At 35.9% G+C, this 19976-nt stretch overlaps 1 protein-coding gene across 3 annotated transcripts in view; it reads left to right on the top strand.

Annotated features, from left to right (window-relative positions):
• The window catches only part of LOC123538397 (villin-1-like), a 155475-nt gene that overhangs the window by 15683 nt on the left and 119816 nt on the right, over positions 1–19976 (top strand). For all 3 annotated transcript variants that reach the window (XM_045322475.2, XM_045322476.2, XM_053529572.1), the window contains exons 2-3: positions 14462–14556; positions 18404–18478. In XM_045322475.2, coding sequence (XP_045178410.2) covers positions 14491–14556; positions 18404–18478 — 141 coding nt within the window. In that variant the 5' untranslated portion in view covers positions 14462–14490. The remainder of the gene's footprint in view (positions 1–14461; positions 14557–18403; positions 18479–19976) is intronic.

Raw genomic sequence — 19976 nt, forward strand, 5'->3', positions numbered from 1 at the left:
TCCAAAGGTCAAAGGTCAGAGTTACCTTGAACATTTAAACCTTTTTCGGACAATAACTTCAGAATGCTTGGGCCAAGGATCATGAAACTTCATAGGGAAGCTGATCATGACCAGATGACCTCTATTGATTTTAGGTCAGTAGGTCAATAGTCAAGCAAGTTCAGCTTTGACACTGGCTTAGTTCTGTGACAAGGCCATATTGTGGGGGTATAATTCGTCACTCCTGTGTCAGCTCTAGTATTTCACTCTTATGGTGAGGAAGCAACTTAAAGTGAATGTGGTAATACTGGGTTTGGTAGCTGTATTGCAGTATGGTAAAACACCTGTAGATGCCTTTTCTGGTTAGATACCCTGGAAGTAAAAGTCAAGTGTTGTTCAACATTTATGGTAATAGCTTTGTCACCAGACAATGCAAGATATCAACCATGATTATCTCTTATGTTCTTAATGAACTTTTTTATGATGTATCAGTTCCTTTAATGGTACTGATGATAAACCTGGACAGATGATAAAGTCGACCACCTTGGAAATGTTCGATTGCAATCGGTTATTTATAAAATTGAACACACCATCTAATAGTTTCCACTTAAAACACCAACTGGTGTAAACAAAAACAAAATTGGTAAATATTCTGTATAAATAAATGACTTACATTTATTTGTATAAAAAATATTTATTGCCTGCTGCACAGTAAATGGGCCAATTTTTTCAAAAAACATGTAATTGCATTTTATTTATAGAGGAACATCTGTTTCAAGTTTTGTTAAAACTGTTTTCAATGTGTCTTATTAGTATTCAAATGCTGCAGTAAAAAAAAAATCATTTAATCAACCAAAAAAAAATTTGAAAGCCATTTTATGGCTGAAAATAGGCCGTTTTTTCATGTAATGCGTTAGCATTGGATTTTAACCCTTTTCAAAAAATGCTACAGTATGTTCAAATAACAAAATATAAGTTTGATTTAAAAACCTTTAAGCAGATAATTTTATTAGCTTCAAAATGATGTATAACATTGATGATCACTGAAGTCGTTACATTTTTATGAATATGATAATAAAGAGTGACTCATGTAACACCACTGTTTTTAACAAAAATGCTAAATTTTGAATTGAACACAAAATGTCTTAATTTTACATATTCAAAATAATTTTCTTGCTCACTGTCTTACTATGTATTTGTAGAATATGAAAAAAATTCTTGCAGCACTTATCAATGGACATTTTAGTAAAAAAGTCCATTTAAGCACCCAAAAAACCATTTGCGTGAAAAAAAGTGTAACGTCCGTCCCCCACTATTATTTTATAATTGAATATGAATATATTGATATTAATTACTTTCATATATGCTTAATGACATACCTATCATGAAAAAATGAAAAATAAATAGATCTGCAGCCTTGCTGGGAAAAAAATGACGAAATATCAAAAGTTACGTGTAACGTCCGTCCCTGTAACGTCCGTCCCCCTATATATGCTTTTCTTAATCATGTACAAAATGTAGTGTTTTCATGTTTTGATGGTAATATCTGACACTATTATTTCACAAGAGTATGTAAAAAGTATGAAATTATCAAAAACAATGTTGAAAAAAATTTTTTTTCATACTTTTGAGGATTTTAAATTGAAAACTAGAAAAAAAAACTGAAAATTAGAGCAAAAATCTTTGTTTTTATGCTATGTGAGGAAATTTAAATGATATTAACTCCTGTTTGATAGGACATGCATCAATAAGTAATAAATATATAAAAAGATTCATTTAGATTTATATGATGTTGTATCATCTTCATCTGAAACATATAGGGACGGACGTTACAGAAAAGGGACGGATGTTACAAAAATTGTGATAATTGTATACTTCATTTGTTGTGATTTTGTTATCCATCAGTAACTTTTTGAAGGTTATATATTGATAAATAAAGATGCTGTGTGTTAAATCATTCCCAATGAAGCATTTATTTACAAATATGAGGCCATTATTCAAAAGAATAATATGTCACATGTAACGAGACCCCTGCTGAAACAACAGTTGGCTATAAAAACAACATGAGAAAAATATACAAAACTGATAAAATGGATCCACTTAACTGGGCCCAGTTCATACATATATATATCTCTGGATCCTTGTAAGATTCTAAAAACAACACTTAACCTCTTAACGAGTCTTGTATAAACACATACTTTGGGAAAACTTAAGCGTTATACAAGGTGCCATAAAACTGGACCCTGTATATACATTTCTGGATCCATACCTTGTCCTTGTAAAAACACTGACTCGTTAATGAACCTTGTATATACAAAGTGATTTCTTTTGAAAAACTGTCAGAAAGGGGAGGAGCTTGCTGTCATATGCAGATTAGGAGTGGGACTAAATGTGTGAAATTCTTTTAAGTTGAACTAATTTTATGATCCAGGCTCATGCCAGTGATGATGGCCACATGGTTGTGTAGACCCTTAAATTGAATATTTTTTTTTCTCTAAATTATGATCATTTCATAAACAAAATCTGATACATGTGTCATGGCAATGAACCACAGATATTTTAAGTAAATGTACCAACTGTTGTACAGGGTCCAGGGTATTTTTTTTTCAAACTCATATTAAGGACCCAAATAGTATTTGTCATTAAAACATATTTTCCCCTCCTAATGGATCCTTCCTTCAATCCCCAAAACTGGGGAATAGAAAATACTGTCTATCTAAATGTATTTTCAGCATTAGTTTCAGATTACATACTTAAGGGATTTTTCTTAATCTATGTATATCAATATGATTCATAGTGGTATCTGTGAAATTCAAAGTGAAACAAAATGATCCTCCTCACCTCGGTTAAAAAAGTGTTTGATGTCAGAGCTCTTATCCCCTTCTTGTGCTGAGATGATGACTGCTGTCACTTTCTTAAAAGTGTATGATAGTATATGATACATATCATTTACATGTTCATGAAAAGAAATACATTTGTATTTTAATACATTTTCTCATTTTGTTCTGTTTCGTTTTGTTTTATCCTTCAACATAGTTCTTGCAAAAAAAAATTGTTAGAAATTATGGTGAATTTGTAACGTCCATCCTAATTTACTTAACTATAGCAGTAAGATGTACCATTACCACACACATATCTTTTATTGAATGACATAGTAGCATATAATGAAAATTTAGAAACACTTTTCATTAAGTCAGTGAATACATAAGACGAACACTATCAATTTCCTGATTAAAAAATATTACTGTTTTCTTTTTCCCTCCATATTTTAAGACTCTAATTCAGCATATTTCTTTTTATTTTATTACTTTGTATCATTTTTCATTCATCTAGATAGGTTTAACATTAACAGAATCTGTTTTTATTCAGTAGAGCCACATTAAAGCTTGAAAAACAAATGTATATAATTAGTGTAACGTCCGTCCCCTCATAATGTAACGTCCGTCCCCCTTTGCCATCAGTTTCTCTTTACTAGTTTTGAAGCCTAAATAAAAAAGAAATATACAAAAAAATTAAATGTTTAATAACTTATGTTCTTGTGTTTTCATTTAAAAGGTTGTTATCCAATTAAGTGTAATATTATAAATGGTAACAGGAAAAATACGAGTATGGCTATTTTTTTCCTTCTCTGCTTCGACAGGTAAAATAACAAAAAAACATTTTTTTCCAATTTTTGGCAAATTTTTTATAAGTTTCTTGTAAAGATATACTGGTTTATTGATTTGGTGAATTTTCTCATCTGAATGACAGTAAACAGCTTCAGAAACAAGCTTTTTACATTCCCATGTAACGTCCGTCCCCTTGCCCAACCACTGATAGAAAATGATGTATAAAAACAAAAATTAGCAAAAAGTTATCTATTATTTTACTTTTTCATGAAGTTAAAACATATAACTTCATGAAAAAGGCTTAACAGGTAAGAAATCTTTAACTTTAATTTTTGACTTTGATGCTAACACATTTGGCCCATTTACTGTGCAGCAGGCATTATCCAAAATTACTGGGGAAGAGGGTGTTTTTTGCGCATGCTTACTGCCGAAACATGAAGGCCTGACATTTGGTAACTTTTCATTACTTGATCAGGAATGATTGTTGCAGCTTTTTGGGGAAAGTTTCAATATAATAATACCAAGAAAATTTTGTAAATGACAAGTGTTTGAATTTATCATCAGTCAACATTCATACAGTCCCCATTTTACATTCCCCTTTCAGGGCCTCACTTCGTGTGAGTTTGCTTACTAAATATAAATTCGAATTATGTAAAGTTTTCAGCAAAGGTTAAGCATTATTTTGATACCGACCATTGATTACAATTTGCAGAAATAAAAAAGTTACAGGTAAAAAACCTCATTTTCTGTTCAGGTTTATCATCAGTACCAGTATGGCCTCATTAGTCTTTCTTTTGTATAAACATGCTGGTTATCCCAGGATGTCCAAATTCATTGATTCCAACTTACACTTCCATCCATTTTGGTGCCTTAGAAGTTAGAAGCTGTTTTTATGCCCCCAGCATCTACTGATGCGGGAGGCATATAGTGATTGTCCTGTCCTTACGAGGTTAACCAAATGGGACCGTTTCGTCTAGCATCAATACCCCTTACTAGAATGACTTGATACTAATGCAGATGTAACCTGTGACCATTCCTCATCTTCAGACATCACCTGACCTCAGTTTGACCTTGACCTCATTTTGGACTGAGGTTGCTTTACTTAAAAACTTATCAGATCATATTTCCTAGACTGCTAAATTATAGTTACATGATGACCTCATGTGATTAGAGGGTCACTTGACTGTGATCTTGACCTACTGACCTACTTTCATGTTTTTAGCTCACCTGAGCACGAAGTGCTCAAAGGTGAGCTTTAGTGATCGCCCTGTGTTCGTCGTCGTCCGTCTGTCCGTCATCAACAATTTGACTGTTAACACTCTAGAGGTCAATCTTAATGAAACTTGGTCAGAATGTTACCCTCAATAAAATCTTGGACGAGTTCGATATTGGGTCATCTGGGGTCAAAACCTAGGTCACCAGGTCAGATCAAAGGAAAAGCTTGTTAACACTCTAGAGGTCACAATTTTGGCCCAATCTTAATGAAACTTGGTCAGAATGTTACTCTTAATAAAATCTTGGACGAGTTTGATATTGGGTTATCTGGGATCAAAAACTAGGTCACCAGGTCAAATCAAAGGAAAAGCTTGCTAAAACTCTAGAGGTCACATTTATGACTATATCTTCATGAAACTTGGTCAAAATGTTAATCTTGATGATCTCAAGGTTCAGTTTAAATCTGGGTCATGTAGGGTCAAAAACTAGGTCACTAGGTCAAATCAAAGGAAAGATAGTTAACACTCTAGAGGCCACATTTATGACCATATCTTAATGAAACTTGGTCAGAATGTTAATCTTGATGCTTCATAGGTCAAGTTCAAATCTGGGTCAGGTGGGGTCAAAAACTAGGTCACCAGGTTAAATCAAAGGAAAAGCTTGTTAACACTCTAGAGGTCACAATTTTGGTCCAATCTTAATAAAACTTGGTCAGAATGTTACCCTCAATAAAATCTTGGACGAGTTCGGGTCATGTCGGGTCAAAAACCAGGTCACCAGGTCAAATCAAAGGATAAGCTTGTTAACACTGTAGTGGCCACATTTATGACCATATCTTAATGAAACTTGGTCAGAATGTTAATCTTGATGATCTATAGGTCATTTTTAGCTCATCTGATTTTTTGAAAAAAAAATGATGAGTTATTGTCATCACTTGATCGGCGTCGGTGTCGGCATCGGCGTTGGCATTGCCTGGTTAAGTTTTATGTTTAGATCCGCTTTTCTCCTAAACTATCAAAGCTATTGCTGTACAGCAAGAAATGTAACTCCATCCTGCTTTTTGCAAGATTTATGGCCCCTTTTGGACTTAGAAAATGTCAGATTTCTTGGTTAAGTTTTATGTTTAGGTCAACTTTTTCTCTTAAACTATCAAAGCTATTGCTTTGAAACTTGCAACACTTGTTCACCATCATAAGCTGACCCTGTACATCAAGAAACATAACTCCATCTTGCTTTTTACAATAATTATTGCCCCTTTTGGACTTAGAAAATCAGTTTTCTTGGAAAATCAGTTTTCTTGGTTGAGTATTATGTTTAACCTTTAGCCTGCTGCCGGCATATGTGTCTGCTTTTGTGACCAGTGCAGACCAAGATCAGCCTGCACATCCGTGCAGGCCGATCATGGTCTGCACTGTTCGCTATTCAGTCAGTAAATTTTCAGTGAACACCCCTTTGAATAATAAACGGTACTGCCCAAATTGAATGATAGACCAGTCCATTTTAGAAATTTAGCAGGGTAAAGGTTAAGTCAGCTTTTCTCATAAACTATCAAACATATTGCTTTAAAACTTGCAACAGTTTTTCACCATCATAAGCAGATGCTGTTTATCAAGAAATATAACTCTATCCTGCTTTTTGCAAGAATGATGGCCCTTTTTAGACTTAGAAAATCATGGTAGGACAATATTTCTATTATACAAAAAAAAATCAGATGAGCGTCAGCACCCGCAAGACGGTGCTTTTGTTAAATCTGGGTCAGGTGGGGCTCAAAAACTAGGTCACTAGGTCAAATCAAAGGAAAAGCTTGTTAAGACTCTAGAGGCCACATTTATGAATGTATCTTCATGAAACTTAATCAGAATGTTAATCTTGATGATCTTTAGGTCAAGTTTGAATCTGGATCATGTGGGGTGAAAAACTAAGTCACTGGGTCAAATCAAAGGAAAAGCTAGTTAACACTTTAGAGGCTACATTTATGACCATATCTTAATGAAACTTGGTCAGAATGTTGATCTTGATGATCTTTAGGTCATAAGGTCAGGTGAGCGATACAGGGCCTTCATGGCCCTCTTGTTTTTGGATTGTTCAATTTCCCTTAGAGTTATTGCCCTTGATTTAATGAAAAATGTCTGACCGCAGCCATTTCTCAGTAACTAGCAGGTAGAATTTCATCAAACTTGAAATAAACATGAACCAAGATACTGTGATGATGCCCTTTAAGTTTTTTTTTTTTGATTGGTCAATTTCCCTTAGAGTTATTGCCCTTGATTTAATGAAAAATGCACAAAAATGTCCGTCCGCAGCCATTTCACAGTAACTAGTAGGTAGAATTTCATCAAACTTGAAATAAACATGAGCCAACATACTGCAATGATGCCTGTCAAGTTTTTTTTTTTGATTGGTCAATTTCTCTTAGAGTTCATTGCCCTTGATTTAATGAAAAATACACGTCTGCAGCCATTTCTCAGTAACAAGTTTGTAGAATTTCATGAAACTTGAAATGTATATGAACCAACATACTTTGATGATGCCCGTCATTTTCTTTTTTTATGCCCCTGAAGGGAGGCATATAGTTTTTGAACCGTCTGTCGGTCTGTCAGTCTGTCCGCAATTTTCGTTTCTGGTCCATATCTTTGTCATCGATGGATGGATTTTCAAATAACTTGGCATGAATGTGTACCACAGTAAGACGACGTGTCGCGCGCAAGACCCAGGTCGGTAGCTCAAAGGTCAAGGTCACACTTAGACATTATAGGATAGTGCATTGATGGGCGTGTCCGGTCCATATCTTTGTCATCGATGGATGGATTTTCAAATAACTTGGCATGAATGTGTACCACAGTAAGACGACGTGTCGCGCGCATCACCCAGGTCCGTAGCTCAAAGGTCAAGGTCACACTTAGACATTAATGGATAGTGCATTGATGGGCGTGTCCGGTCCATATCTTTGTCATCGATGGATGGATTTTCAAATAACTTGGCATGAATGTGTACCACAGTAATACGACGTGTCGCGCGCAAGAGCCAGGTCCGTAGCTCAAAGGTCAAGGTCACACTTAGACTTTAAAGGATAGTGCATTGATGGGCGTGTCTGGTCCATATCTTTGTCAACCATGGATGGATTTTCAAATAACTTGGCATGAATGTGTACCACAGTAAGACGACATGTCGCGCGCAAGACCCACGTCCGTAGTTCAAAGGTCAAGGTCACACTTAGACATTAAAGGTCATTTTTCATGATAGTGCATTGATGGGCGTGTCCGGTCCATATCTTTGTCATTCATGCATGGATTTTAAAATAACTACGCATGAATGTGTGACACAGTAAGACGACGTGTCGCGCGCAAGACCCAGCTCCGTAGGTCAAAGGTCCTAAACTCTAACATCGGCCATAACTACTCATTCAAAGTGCCATCGGGGGCATGTGTCATCCTATGGAGACAGCTCTTGTTATTGATCAATTTTCCATGGAGTTATTGCCCTTTAATTGTTTAAAAATCCACAGATTTGTACACAACAAACCAACCAATTGGAAGAATTTCATTAAACTTTTTTTCTTTTCCATGAACATTTATTATAAACATGTGAAGTTTGTGTACCCACATCTGGTCGCAACCTTACCTTGGTCACACCCCCTCCCCCTTCCCCCCCTCCCAAATTTTTTCTTTATTTCATTCCTTTTTTATTTCTTTTTTTTTTTTCAAACCTTCCATGAATATTTATCAACATGCAAAGTTGTACCATTCACCCACCTCACTCCTCCACCCAGTCACCACACCGATCATGCATCTGCCCCCCCCCCCCCCCCCCCCCCCCTGCCATTTTTTTTTCTTTCCTTTTAATTTTTCATCAATATTTATAATCAACATGTTATGTTTTGTACCCTCACCCCTCCCATCCACCCCCCCCCCCCCCCCCTCCCCCCAAAAAAAGCATTCATTTTCTGTTAATTTGATTTTGACTAATGAAATTATTTGCTTCTTTGTAACATTCTTAACTTTTTGCCAGATATATTTTTTGCCGTTCCTCACCACAGACCCTTTCGGCGGGGGATACCAATTCATCGAATTTGCTTGTTCCCTTTTAAGTTTGCATTATAACATTTTAAATTTGTATAAATATATATACACTACTGATCATATAAATGTTAAATACTTCATTAGCTTCATTTTTCAAATTTTTATGTGCTCTGGCATGGTTCCTGTATGTATTTTATATATCAGCAGCGAGAGACCAAAACAGTCTCCAAAGATTCTTTTATTGTTGGCTTTTATCAAAATTTCTGCAGTGGGGGAAATGTCACATTGATCTATTTTTCATGTAGTAGGAGTATTGTGTGTTATAAACTAGGACGTTTCATGTATAATCCTATATGGTAATATAATGGGAATGAATCATGAAATAAGATCTATCACTTAGTTACTCAATTATTCTAAACATTCTAGCTGGTGTAGGAGGCAAGACAGGTAGGCACAGATTATTGGATATTAATCAAAATTTTAATCACTGTAAGATGTGATATTTTTTTAAACAATTTTATCATCTAATTCAGTTGCAGTGGATATATTTTTATGATCAATGTCAAGTGTATTTGTACACCTAAAGTGAATTCATTTTGGAATTTTATGCTTCACTGTTGAGTGTTGACTTGATCTTCAAAATATATGTACAAATTTGGCAGACTATAAGTTATAAGAGTTTCTAGAGAATGCTGAAGTTTGAAGTGTATATTGTGCAAAGTGTAAAATATATGTATATAATAACCTAATATTGACAGTCTTACCGCTGTGCCTAATTTTTGTTGTTGTTTGCCACTTCCACCTAACGGACCAAACTTCTTTTTATCCAAGAAATAAGGTGTGTATTTCTGTTCATAATAGTTCTCTTTGTCTCATTTCTTCCAATGGAATCAGCAGTCTGAATCATGATTTAATCTCAAAGAATCCGTTAGCGTTTCAGTATTAGCTAACATAACTGTCCGACAGATTCATGACCACTGATTATCTACAGTATCTGGCTGGCACTTGTGTAAAAGTTGATAAAGTCAGTGGAGATAGATAGATTCTTCTCTTTTCCAACTGTTGAGTTTCATTGAGCACATTGTTAGAATGGTAGTGTTTTCCAGTAAGAACAAGTTTGGAAATATATATATGCATAATTTGCTATACATTTTGAACTTTGACTGAGAACTGATTTGTGCAGGTGTGACAAAAATAATTATGTTACAGAAAATGAAACTAAAATGAGAAGATTCACAACTTGAATTCCTACTTAAATGCTGAAGATAAAAAAAAGAGTCACCTTTTCCAAAATGGGAACTGCTGGTTGCAAGCAATCATACAGGATCCTCATGAAATTGCATGCAGATACCTATTTCATTCTCTTGTAATAAGTTGCCACATAGGCATCTGCGGTTCCTTAGAATTTCAGTTGAGTTCTTATGTCTTTTCACCATATCTTTGTTATTACTTGATGGATTGATTCTAACTTAAAGTGGTTGTTTCACATCATCACCCCTATCATGTGACACAAGGTCTGTAAATCAGGCAGCAATATGTTATGAGTTATGTGTTACTTTACTTATAATTTCCTGTTTGTGCTTAGATTCACTTTTGTTCTATCTCATTTATTACTAAATATATTTTTTTCTAGCTTAAAATGGTTGTTACACATGTTGATATTACACTTAGCAGAAAGCTTCCATGAATTATCGCCCTTTTATACTTAGTTATTGTTTCGATTCATTTGACCTCTATCTCTGTTACTAAATACATTTTAAATTGTACAATATCTTCATTCACATTAAACACTCCAGTGGCATCTCCAACTTTCTCAGAATTGTCCAATTTCATTATCCAGCATTGAAATAGTTGAGCAAGCTGTCTCCTGTAAAGTTACCTCCCTTTATTGAATGCTCTCGTCCAGGGTACTGAGGGGAATGTCTGCAAATTTTACAGAATGATAAAGGACATTTTGAGGAAGTGCAGTTACAAGGACCTTAAGCTACCTGTCTTTTTTAGCTCAGCTCAGCACGAAATGCTGGCCTCTGTAGCCGAGTGATTGACATCCAATGACTTGCCACTCATTTATGATTGTTCGAGCCTACTAAGGGCAATGACTTTTCGTGTGAGGAAGCCATCTGTCTGGCTTACAGAAAGTTGCCAGGTGCCCACCTGTGATGAAATAATGCACGGAGGGGCACTTGGAGTCTTCCTCCACCATCAAGCTGAAAAGTTTAAATTATGTCCTGTCATTGTGTCAGTGGGACGTTAAACCTAACAAAAACAGAATGAGCACAAAGTGCTCATGGTGAGCCATTGTGATCATGCTGTGTCTGTCATGCATCCATGCAAGCGCCAATATGTTGTCAACAATTTTTATGCTCCCCAAAGGGCGAGCATGTAGTGGCTGCTGTGTCCATCCTTCCGTCCGTCCATCACACTTGTCCAGGGTATTACTTGAAAAGTATTAATGGCATTTGATTGAAACTTCAAATAATTATAGAGGCCATTGAGACAAAGTGCATTGTCAAAGAATCATAACTCTACCTTACCTAGTTTGTGAATTATCTCCCTTTATTGTACAAAATAAGGCTTGTCCGGAGCATTACTTGAAAGTATTTATGGCATTTCATTGAAACTTTACAAAATGATAGAGGCCATTGACTGGAAGTGCAATGTCATAGAACCATAGCCCTACACTACCTAGTTTTTGAATTAACTCCCTTTATTATACAAAATAAGGTTTGTCCGGAGCATTACTTGAAAAGTATTTATGGCATTTCATTGAAACTTCACAGAATGATAGAGGTCATTGATGGGAAGTGCAATGTAAAAGAACCATAACTCTACCTTACCTAGTTTTTATGCCCCCAGCATCTACTGATGCGGAGGCATATAGTGATTGTCCTGTCTGTTCGTCCGTCCGTCCATACGAGGTTATATAAATGGGACCGTTTCGTCTAGCATCAACACCCCTTACTAGAATGACTTGATACTAATGCAGAGGTAACCTGTGACCATTCCTCATCTTCAGACATCACCTGACCTCAGTTTGACCTTGACCTCATTTTGGACTTAGGTTGGTTTATATGGGCCAAATTCTCTTGGTTAACCAAATGGGACCGTTGCGTCTAGCATCAATACCCCTTACAAGAATGAATTGATACTAATACAGATGTAAACTGTGACCATTCCTTATCTTCAAACATCACCTGACCCCAGTTTTACCTTGACCACCTTTTGGACTTAGATGCAAAATCTATTGACAAGGATGCCACTGGGGGCATCAATCGTTTATTGAATGCAGCTCCTTGTTGAATTATCTCCCTTTATTCAATTTTCTTCTTTTTATTATCTCAATTTTTAGCTTGACTATTCAAAGAATAGTAGAGCTATTGGACTCACCCATGTGTCGGCGTCCGCGTCTGCGCCCGCGTCCGCATCCCGATTTGGTTAAGGTTTTGTATGTAAGCTGGTATCTCAGTAACCACTTGCGGGAATGGATTGAAACTTCACACACTTATTCACTGTGATAAATTGACCTACATTGCACAGGTTCCATAAATCTATTTTGCTTTTTTACAAAATTATGCCCCTTTTTCGACATAGAAATTCTTGGATAAGGTTTTGTATGTAAGTTGCTATCTCAGTAACCACTTATGTGAATAGATTAAAACTTCACACACTTATTCACTGTGATAAACTGACCTACATTGCACAGGTTTCATAACTGTATTGTGCTTTTCTACAAAATTATGCCCCTTTTTCGACTTAGAAATTCTTGGTTAAGGTTTAGTATGTAAGCTGGTATCTCAGTACCCACTAATGGGAATTGAAACTTCACACACTTGTTCACTGTCATGAGCTTACATGCACTGTGTAGGTCCCATAACTCTACTTTTAGTTTTTTTCAAAATTATGCCCTTTCTTCGACTTAGCAGTTTTTGGTTAAGTTTTTGTATGTAAGCTGGTATTTCAATATCCACTAATGGGAAAGGATTGAAACTTCACACACTTGTTCACTGTCATGTGCTGATAAGCACTGTGCAGGTTCCATAACCCTGTTTCCCATTCTTACAAAATTATGCCCCTTTTTCGACTAATGTATTCATTCAGTTGACAAGGCTGTTGAATAGTCGAGCGTTGCTGTCCTCCGACAGCTCTTGTTCTGGTTTCTAATACGTCATTCCCCATATTGGGACAAGCATGTACATTGGGGATCATCATTCGGTTGTACCGATTCCTTGTTTTAAATGACATCTCCTCAACTACTGGATTGATTTTGATGAAATTTGGCCTGTGGTCCTTGGGAGGTCCTCCACCAAAGTTGTTCAGACAGTTATGCTTGGTTGCCGCCAGAGCTAAAAATCTTCAAACAACATCTCCTAAACAGCTGGTCCTATTTTGAAATGATTTTACACAAATGGCCCTTATAAAAACTACTACCAAGATTGTTAAAATTATTCATATTTGTTGAAAAACGTTACCTGCTGGCTGTAAGGGGGTACATACAGTATTTAAAAAATGGTCGACTATTTTTACAACAAAGAAGTAACTTCACATAAACATTGTCCGGCATTCAAACAAAATATGTACAGGGACTGGGCCCATTATACTGAAGGTCAAGGTCACCAAGGTGTTATACTTGGGTTATTTTTAAGAAAGTTTTTTAGCAACCTTTGTTTTTCTGTCATATCTTTGTTACTATTTCTTATATCTTACTGTAAGTTCACGTAAACATTGTCCAGCTTAAAAAAAATGTATGTGCAGGGTCTGGGCCCATTATACCCAAGGTAAAGGTCACCAAGGTGTTATACATGTACTTGAAACATTTTATTTTCATGTTAAAATTTTTTGAAAGCTTCATTTATAGACATATCTTTGAAAAGATAATGACTTGAAATTTAGAATGTTTATTTATAATCATCATCTGCATGTGTGGTTAAAATCCCCATAACTCTAAATGTATTTTGGACAGAATTATGCCCCTTTCATACTTAAAGTTTTTGGCAGTCTTCGCTTTCTGGATATAACTTTAGTACAATATTAGATAAAATTAAGACTTGAAAATTAAAATGTATCTTTATCATCATCATCTGCATGTGTGGTAACAATCCCCATAACTCTGATTTGTATTTTTTACCAAATTATTCCCCTTTCATACTTAAATTTTTTGACAAACTTCGTTTTCTGGACATAACTTTGATACTATATAAGATAATGACTTGAAACTCAAAATATATATTTACCATCATCATCTGCATGTGTGGTAACAGTCTCAATAACTCTAATTTGTGTTCTTGACAGAATTATGCCCCTTGGTGTATCTTCCTTCTAAAGTGGAGGTCTCTTTGATTGAGACATATATTCATTTTCAGGGCCTGCCCTGGCCAATAATTGGCTGTAGCCAAATAAAAAAAACCCTTTTGAAATCATACAAAAACGTGTTTAAAATTGCAAAATTAACCTTCAAATTTTTGTAGCCAAATTGAAAAATTTGTAGCCAAAGTTGTATTGTATAAGCAATTAACTACAATGGCTAATGGCAAAACGGGCCCTGATTTTACTGTCAAATTGCCAAATAGTGGAGCGTGCTGTCTTATGGACAGCTCTTGTTTAGTTTCAAATTATGACTCTAATCTTGCTTGTGTTTTTCAGAATAGGGGTGATACAACAAACAAGACAGGATGACAGACCAGGCATTCAAAAACATAAAAGCTAACACCCAACAGTTTTTGATATGGCGTGTAGAGGTAAGTCCTTGATATGGTTCAAGATAGTTTCCTCCTCTCAAGGAAGCTGTTTTTAAAAAAATGTTGGAAATGTTGGTATCTTGTTTAGAAGAAAGAGCTTGCTGTGGTTCAAGTTAAGGTTTCCTGCTGTCAAAATAACTGTTTAAGTGTTTGAAATGTTGGTATGTTCCCCATAACAAGATGATGTGTCATGTGCAATACCCTGATCCCTTTCTCACAGATCTAGGTGTCATTTGGAGAGCAAAGGTCAACAGTTTTTTCCTTTATAACTGGACTACTATCAAGGGATTTTAATAATACCTGGCAAAAATGTTGCATATAATCAGACAATGTCTGTTTTGCTAAGCCCAGACCCCTTGCTTGAAGGTCAAGTTGCCACTTGGAAGTCAAAGGTTAATATAATATTAATATTTACAGGGTCAGTTTTTTGTTCCATCCAAAACTCAACCATCCACTAAGGCCAATTTTAACAGTACCTGGCACAAATGTTCTCCACATTGAGTTAATTTGTAATTCTCCATGTAGTATGATGATCTGTCATGTGCAAAATACAGAGCCTTAATTAAAAGTCATACTTTGAGGTTTAAAGCTGCCCCCATTTTGTCAGAACTAGTACTATAGAGGTTAGACATCAAGTCATTGTTTTCATCCTGTCAAAGTATGTAACATGTTTGATATGGCATGGTAAGGCAGGACCAAGTTTTTCGTATTATTACTTAAATGGAAGCAGTGTTATGAATATGAAAGCCTTATTAATGTTCATCAAACTTTGTACATGTATATAAATCTTCCAATTAGTTCAGCTTTGTCTTAGACTCCAGTATAGACTCCAGTATCGTCAGACCTAAATAGAAAGCAGTATATAGACTGTACAGATCATTTTAGTTTGTCACTTTATCCAACCTGTCATCCGTCTATCTGTCCATTTTGTAGCCACAAATTTAAAGATAAATCCTTTATTAACTTTCAAAGTATAAAGAATTTTTTCATGAACCCCTGACTTATAGATGGCTGTTCAGAGGATACTAGTACTTCAGTTAATTTCAATCTAAAAAATATATTTTTATGCCCCCATTTTGTGGGGGGTGGGGGGGCATATAGATTTGCCCTTGTCCGTCTGTCCTTCCGAGAATGTTGTGTCGCGCCTAGCTCCAAAAGTATTTGATGTAGAGTTACAAAACTTTACAGGAATGTTGGTCAGCATGTGTAGTTGTGCACCTGGGGTTTCGCGTCCAGATTCATTCAGTCGTGTAGGAGTTATGGCCCTTGACTTTGTAAAAATTGGTCCTTTTAGTGTTGTGTCGCGCCTAGCTCCAAAAGTATTTGATGTAGAGTCACAAAACTTGACAGGAATGTTGGTCAGCATGTGTAGTTGTGCACCTAGGGTTTCGCGTCTGGATTCACTCAGTTGTGTAGGAGTTATGGCCTCGACTTAGTAAAATTTGGTCATTTTAATGTTGTGTCGCGCGTAGCTCCAAAAGTATTTGATCTAGAGTCACCAAAGTTTACAGGAATGTTGGTCAGCATGTGCAGTTGTGCACTTGGGGTTTCGCGTCCGGATTCATTCAGTCATTTAAGAGTTATGGCCCCTGACTTAGTTAAAAATTAGTCATTTTAATGTTGTGTCGCGAGTAGCTCCAAAAGTATTTGACCTAGAGTCACCAAAGTTTACAGGAATGTTGGTCAGCATGTGCAGTTGTGCAACATTAAAATGCGGTGATGGACAGGTATCTAAAAATCTCAAGAAAGCATATATGTTTATATGTACATTATATATGGTTATTTTTAGCCCAAATCACTCTGCGTCCGTGGTCCATCCGTCATTCCGTCCGTCCTTCCGTCCGTCCGTTAACAATTTCTCGTTATCACATCTTCTCAGAAACTACTGGGGGGATTTTGACCAAACTTTGTCAGAATGATGTATTGGTACCCTAGTTGTGTCCCCCTGAATATCAGACTGGTTCAACAATTTATGAGTGAGTTATGGCCCTTTGTTTATTTCTATAATTTACATAGATTTACATAGGGAAAAACTTTGAAAATCTTCTTTTCCAAAACCACAGAGCCTAGGGCTTTGATATTTGGTATGAAGCATCATCTAGTGGTCCTCTACCAAGATGATTCAAATTATTTCCCTGGGGTCAAATATGGCCCCGCCCCGGGGTCACATGGGTTATATAGACTTATATAGGGAAAAACTTTGAAAAACCTCTTGTCCAAAACCACAGGGCCTAGGGCTTTGATATTTTGTATGTGACATCATCTATTGGTCTTCAACTAAGATGTTCAAACTATCCCCCAAGGGTCAAATATGGCCCCGCCCTGGGGGTCGTATTGTTTACATAGACTTATATGGGGAAAATCTTCTTGTCCAAACCACAAAGCCTAGGGCTTTGATATTTGGAATGTAGCATCATCTAGTGGTTGTCTACCAAGTTTGTTCAAATTATCCCCCTAGGGTTAAATATAGCCCCGCCCCGGGGGTCACATGGTTCATATAGACTTATATAGGGAAAAGCAAAAAAAAGCTTTTAAAATCTTCTTGTCAATAACTACAACATTCAAATTTTGACCATATGTATCTTTTTGAGTGGCCAGATGAACCTTGACATGAGTTGACCTTGATTTTGACTTAGTGACCTACTTTCACAATCCTGTAGCTACAGCCTTCAAATTTGGACCACATGCATAGTTTTGTTCACTGGAAAAAACTTTGACCTTGACATTGACCTAGTGACCTACTTTCACATTTTTGAAGATACAGGCATCAAATTTGGACCATATGCATAGTTCCGTGTTCTGAAATGAAATTTGACATTGATTTTGACCTAGTGACCTACTTTCACATTTCTCAAGCTACAGCTGTCAAATTTAGACCACATGCATAATTTCATGTACGGAAAAAAAACTTTGACCTTGACTTGACCTAGTGACCTACTTTCTAGACATTTTTGATTGACCGGACATGCTATCCACAATTTGGTACACTAAGACATGCATAGTTTTGTGTTCCGAAATGAAATTTGACCTTGATTTTGACCTAGTGACCTACTTCCACATTTCACAAGCTACAGCCTTCAAATTTTGACCACATGCATAGTTTTGTGTACCGAAAAAACTTTGACCTTGACATTAACCTAGTGACCTACTTTCAAATTTCTCAAACTACCGCCTTCAAACTTGATGCACATGCATAGTTTTGTGTACCGAAATGAACTTTGATCTTGAGAATGACCTAGTGACCTACTTTCACATTTCTGAAGCTACAGGCTTCAAATTTGGACCACATGCCTATTTTTGTGTTCTGAATTGAAATTTGACATTTATTTTCACCTAGTACCTACATTCACATTTCTCAAGCTGCAGCCTCCAGATTTGAGTTTTGTATACTGAAATGAACTTTGACCTTGAAATTGATCTTGTGACCTACTTCCACATTTCTCAAGCTACAGCTTTCAAATTTGGACCACATGCATGGACCACATGCATGGACCACATGCACAGTGTTGTGTACCGAAATGAAATTTGACCTTGATTTTGACCTTGGGCTAGTCTTGAAATTGGAACAGTCAAAAATGGCTCAATGGTGGGCGCCAAGATCACTCTGTGATCTCTTGTTCGCATTTGTTTTTAAATAGCAACATATTGTTTTCCCAAAGTTGATCTGTGTCCTTTGTCATGTAGTGGGGGCATCTGTGTCCCATTGATACATTTCTAGTTTTTTGGCAGCAAATTTGACAAAATTAATGTCCCTTCTTTTAGAAGACTTTTTATTGCTTAGCAACAGTCTTATTTAAATTAATTCTTTCAGCCGTACCAATTATTAACTGGAGTATCTTTTATTTAGAAAATGCAAGTGGTTGCAGTGCCTAAGCCACAGTATGGTCAGTTTTACAAGGGAGATTCTTACATCATATTATCAGTAAGTATTGTTTACAATTTCTTCTACTCTGAGACTTGCTCATATGTAATTTTGCCTTTTAATATCGATAAATCAGTATGCATCTTTAACAAAGAGACTTCTAGGTACAGAAAATATTGGTCTAAAGATTTGGGTTGATCTACTCGTGGGGGAGTAGAAGTATTTTGTCATTTGCTGTTTTTATGAGAGAAAAATGTTAGTTGCAGTTAAAAATGGTGATATTTGTTACGCTGCCCAAGGTGTAGCATATAGTAGCCGCTTTTTCCGTCCATCAGTCCGTATGTCATGAAATCTTGTGTGTTCAACTCCTTACCCTCTAATAGCCTGATTTGTTTCAGACTTTAACAGATGAACAAGCTTGATATGCAAGAAAGAATTATACCCCCACCAAACATGTTTGAGGGGGGTATATAGGAGTCAGTTTTGTCGCGTCCCGTCCCGTGGCGTCCCGAAATCTATTATCTCAGTTATTACCAAATGGATTTGATTCAAACTTAAAATACATGTTCCACCTTATCACCCACATCATGTGACACAAGGTGCATAACTCTTGACACCAAGTTTTCATGAATGTCCCCTTTTACTTAGAATTTAAGGTTAATTTTGATGTATTTTCACTATATCTCAATTATTACAAAATGGATTTGATTCAAACTTAAAATAGATGTTCCACCTCATCACCCACATCATGTGACATAAGGTGCATAACTCTGACACCAATTTTTCATGAATTATGCCCCTTTTTACTTAGAATTTAAGGTTAATTTTGATGTATTTTCACTATATCTCAATTACTACTGAATGGATTTGATTCAGACTTAAAATAGATGTTCCACCTCATCACCCACATCATGTGACACAAGGTGCATAACTCTGACACTATTTCTCTTGAATTGTGTCCCCTTTTACTTAGAATTTAAGGTTAATTTTGATGTATTTTCACTATATCTAATTCTGATTGGCTTAGAGCCAAAGGGATGTAACTTTTTTTTAACCTTTGTACTGAGTTACTTTCCCTTAAATTCCAGGAATTAGTCTATTTTTAGAAATCCTATTTTTAGATTTTCAATATTTTAGGTATTTTTCTAACTTTTTTATTATAAGTCCTATGTAAAAAGTAAAAACATTTTTCCGTGGTAACATGGGTCGGTAAGACACTTTTTTGTATTCACTTTTAGTGTATCTCTAATATTAGAGATTTAATATATTTACTAGTATTACTATACTAGTATTATACTAGTATTACTTATATGTGGAAGCCCAGGATGAAGTACTCCAAAGTATTTTTAAGATTCCTTATGGTTGCCATTCTTCTGTGACAAGACCGTATGGTGGGGGTATGAGTCACTCCTGTGACAGTTCTAGTTTTTACTGCAGTTATGGCCATTCAATAGTTTTGTTATTTAGAATATAGAGAAACATCTTGTGTGTGCAATTCCTTTCACACTTCTAGCCTGATTTGCTTCAAACTTTCACAGATAAACAAGCTTTGTGTGTA

This window comes from Mercenaria mercenaria, chromosome 18 (genome assembly GCF_021730395.1).
Source record: "Mercenaria mercenaria strain notata chromosome 18, MADL_Memer_1, whole genome shotgun sequence".
In the NCBI taxonomy this organism is placed as follows: Eukaryota; Metazoa; Mollusca; class Bivalvia; order Venerida; family Veneridae; genus Mercenaria; species Mercenaria mercenaria.